This window comes from Elephantulus edwardii, unplaced genomic scaffold (genome assembly GCF_000299155.1).
Source record: "Elephantulus edwardii isolate Elephantulus edwardi_28Jun2011 unplaced genomic scaffold, EleEdw1.0 scaffold00129, whole genome shotgun sequence".
Lineage (NCBI taxonomy): Eukaryota > Metazoa > Chordata > Mammalia > Macroscelidea > Macroscelididae > Elephantulus > Elephantulus edwardii.
The window spans coordinates 5,444,098-5,447,564 of NW_006399879.1; the positions used below are offsets into that span (position 1 = coordinate 5,444,098).

The following is a 3,467-nucleotide window of genomic DNA, read 5'->3' on the forward strand; positions in this document are numbered from 1 at the left end:
TACCTCCCCCACCCCCTCTCCCTCCTCTTCCCTCCCCACTACCTTCCCCCTCCCCTTCCCTCCTTTCCCTTCCCTTCCTCCCCTTTCCTCCTCTTCCCTCCGCCTTCCGTCCCCTCCATCTTCCCCCTTCCACCTTCCCTGTTCCCTGCACCTGGGAAGGCTGGCACATCAGTAAGAGGAGGGAGAGGAAGAGTGGAATTGGCATGGCTAAGGATGGGGTAAGCCAGGCCCACAGGACCCCAAGTCTACTACTCATCCGGATCATTTCTGCTGGATTTGGCGGCACCTGACAGACCTGGGGTCAGTCTGCTGGCTCTCCTGGTCTCCTCTCTGGTCCTGCAGGATTCCAGGAAGCTGCGGAGACAAGCCACACCCCGGATCCAGAAGGTTTCCAAACTGACCTTCTACAAGGTGAAGCTGTTTTGGACCTTGGGGTGGGCTCAGGTGTGGGTCCATGTCCTTTTCGCCTCTGCCTGCTGTGCTGTTCTGCTTGGTGCACTGGGGAAGTTGATGCTGGCACATTGGAGGCCCCCAGAACAGGCCTGGCTCCCACAAGGACTGGTGTGAGGGCACACACCAGCCCCTGTGCCATCCTACAGCCCAATAGCCACATGCCGGTCAAGCTGAACGCTGCTGCCATCCTGCGGGAAGGGGCCTTGTACCAGCGGCAGGTGGAGAGAGAGCTGCAGAGGTGGGTCCAGCCACGCTCCTGGGGCGGCCGCTGAGAATCGGAACCACAGCTGGGCAGGGGCTGTGTGGGGGCCAGTGGGGGCAAGCGTGGTGTTGACAGGCAGAGAAAGGAAGGCAAACACAGGGTGTCACACCAGCCGCCCAGCATCTGAGTGTCCCTGTGATGGTCCCCACTCAGTGAGGGTGACGGACCGGGAGATGTCACACCTACCATCCCACCCCACACCTTTCCCGGAGCCACCTGCCCCTCAGTCCCTGGTCTCTGTCCTGCTCCCCTTCCACTCGGACACACCTCTGGGCTCACTCAGGTCACAGCCAAGTCTCTGTATCTGGCTGTGGGGACAGCTGGGTGGCCAGCTCGAGGGGTGATGATGGGCAGAGGGCTGGAGGGGGGACAAATGAAAGGACGAAGGAGCAGTGGATGGGCAGAGGGATAGTGGGTATGAGGACAAGTGGACAGATAGAGAGAATGAACCGAGATGGTGGATGGAAGGATATGGGAAAAGGATAGCAGGCAGATGCGCAGAGGGAGGGTGGACAGGCAGGTGGGTGGACGGGGCAGGACGTGGACAGGATAGCAGGCAGACAGAGGATGGGGGATGCGTAGGTGGGTAGGATAAGGACAGAGAGTGGATGGATGGACAGAGGATGTCAGAGGATGGTGGGTGGACGAGTGGACAAAGGGACAGTGGATGGCCAGAGAACAGTGAGTGCGAATGCTGGTAGAGAGGGCGTGGGTGAACAGAGGGCTGGCCAGCTGTGGCTGGTGGGTGGGTGAACGAGGAGGCTGGCAGCCCACACCTGGAGGGCCGAGCAGGGCTCCCTGGTCAGCCTGGGCCCAAGAGAGGGAGAAGCCCCCAGCCACGCCTCTGGACCCTCTTCTCCAGGGTTGACAGTCTTGTGGATGGCGCTGGGGACTTCTCCGAGTTCCTGGGGTGGCAGAAGAAGATGCAGGCGAAGGACCGGGAGGAGCAGCTGGCCGCTGAGGAGTGCCGGAGGCTGCATGGGAAGCTGAGTCACGAGGAGGCCATCCTGGCCCGGCAGAACGTCCTGCAGGAGAACAAACACAAAGCAGAGCAGAAGAAGGAGGAGGTTAGGGGCTGTGCACCGGGAGAGGGAGAGGGGCCAGCGTGTGGAGCAGAGACGGCTGGGTGATGGGCATGGGGACCGGGGGCCCAGGTGGCAGGTGGGCATGGGAGGCCGGGAATGGGACTGTCTGCTCCGAATGGCAGGCAAGGGGAGCCGGGTGGTGAGTGTGGGGACCTTGCTGCTTAGCTGTCTGAACACCTGCAGCCTCAGAGAAGCCAGGTGCACCTGAGTGGCTGCCATGGGCACTGGCCTGCAGGCTGACACCAGCCATGTCCTCCTGACACCCGGAGAGAGGCTGTGTCCCTCTGTCCACCTTGTGTCTCCCAGATAGAGCGCGCCATCTCCCCTGCCCAGCCCACTGCACTGCTGTCCCCTCCTGTCCAAATGAGTTGATCCGTTCACACTCTGGGTGTCTCTCAGAGAAGCCTGGTGCTTCTGTCAGAAGTTTCCAGAAGGCTCCAGGTAATGTGCCTCTGTCCTGAGCAAGAGTCCCACTGAGGGCAGGCAGCCAGGAGCCCCCTGGCAGGATTCACAATGACTGCCTTTCACCTGCTCCTTGCCTTCAAATTCAGAGTCCCGGTCCTGCCCAGTCAGTGCCAACTCACACACGTTTGAAAAATGGTGCCCACAGATTTACTTGACACAGGGTTGTCACGAAAAGTCAATTTGTTTAAAAAAATGCAAACTCTTTGAAGCTAAATAAAGCAAAGAGAATAAAAGCAGATATGCTAGTGATTCCCACATAGTCATTCTTCAGTACATAGAGTTCGACTTCCCCATGTCCAGGAAGAACTGCCTGTCCTTCTCCCACAGAGATCGCACCAGTGGGTCACCTTTAAAAACAGACATTTTTCCTTTGCTGTTTAAGAGTCTAGACATCTGAACTGAGATGGCCAGCTTCGGAGGAAGGCGCACACTTTCTGGGGGAGGTCCTTGCATCCTCGCATCCGAAGGACCACCATTCCTTGGAGGAGTCCGTGTGTCCTGACTTCCCCAGTGTCGGGGGGCTTCAGTGCAAGGTCCTGAGTCCAGAAGGACACACCCCACCCCTGCAGTTCTTTTCCTGTAGTTCTGAGGTCCCCTGCTGGGCTTAAAAGATGTTTCAGGACACAGGCAGGGAAATAGCCCACATATTTGTTGGGGCTGTGATGGGATTAAAGAGTACTGTGGTGGTGGTAGGTGTCATGGGCTCATAGCAGCCGTGTGAACAGTGGATCCCAGCCCGGCCCCACGCCATGCCATCCCCATCATCTCACGTACGCTTGTGCCCATCGTGGTAACTGCCAATCCGCCTTGTGGAGGGCTTTCTCCTCACTGTGATTGCCTTATCAGATCGTAGGGGATCATTACGTACTGCTGTGTACGTGATTTCTTAACTGCCAGACCCCTAAGAAGCAGGGCCTCCTTTGATACGTATTTTGGGGGGACACACTTCAGTCCACAACAGAGCACATCTTCACAGCCACCATGTCAATCCACCCCATGGAGGGTCTCCCTCTTTTTCAAGGACCCCTGACTGAACAGGAGGCCATTCTCCAGCCCCCTTTTTTAATTTCCTAGTTCCACACAAGCATTTCTCCAACTTACTATGTTTTCCGGCAGTTCTCTGCTGATGTGCTGTTCTAATCGTTTTTGGATGATCTTCAGCAGAATCTTGCTTGCATGTGAAATCAATGACACTGTTCTGT

General features: G+C 57.5%; 1 protein-coding gene across 1 annotated transcript in view; it reads left to right on the plus strand.

The window, feature by feature from the left end:
- Window positions 1–3,467, plus strand: part of LOC102873821 (plectin-like) — a 43,587-nt gene that overhangs the window by 19,627 nt on the left and 20,493 nt on the right. The window contains exons 8-10 of the mRNA XM_006893655.1: window positions 343–411; window positions 600–691; window positions 1,578–1,782. Of these exons, the coding sequence (XP_006893717.1) occupies window positions 343–411; window positions 600–691; window positions 1,578–1,782 (366 nt within the window). The remainder of the gene's footprint in view (window positions 1–342; window positions 412–599; window positions 692–1,577; window positions 1,783–3,467) is intronic.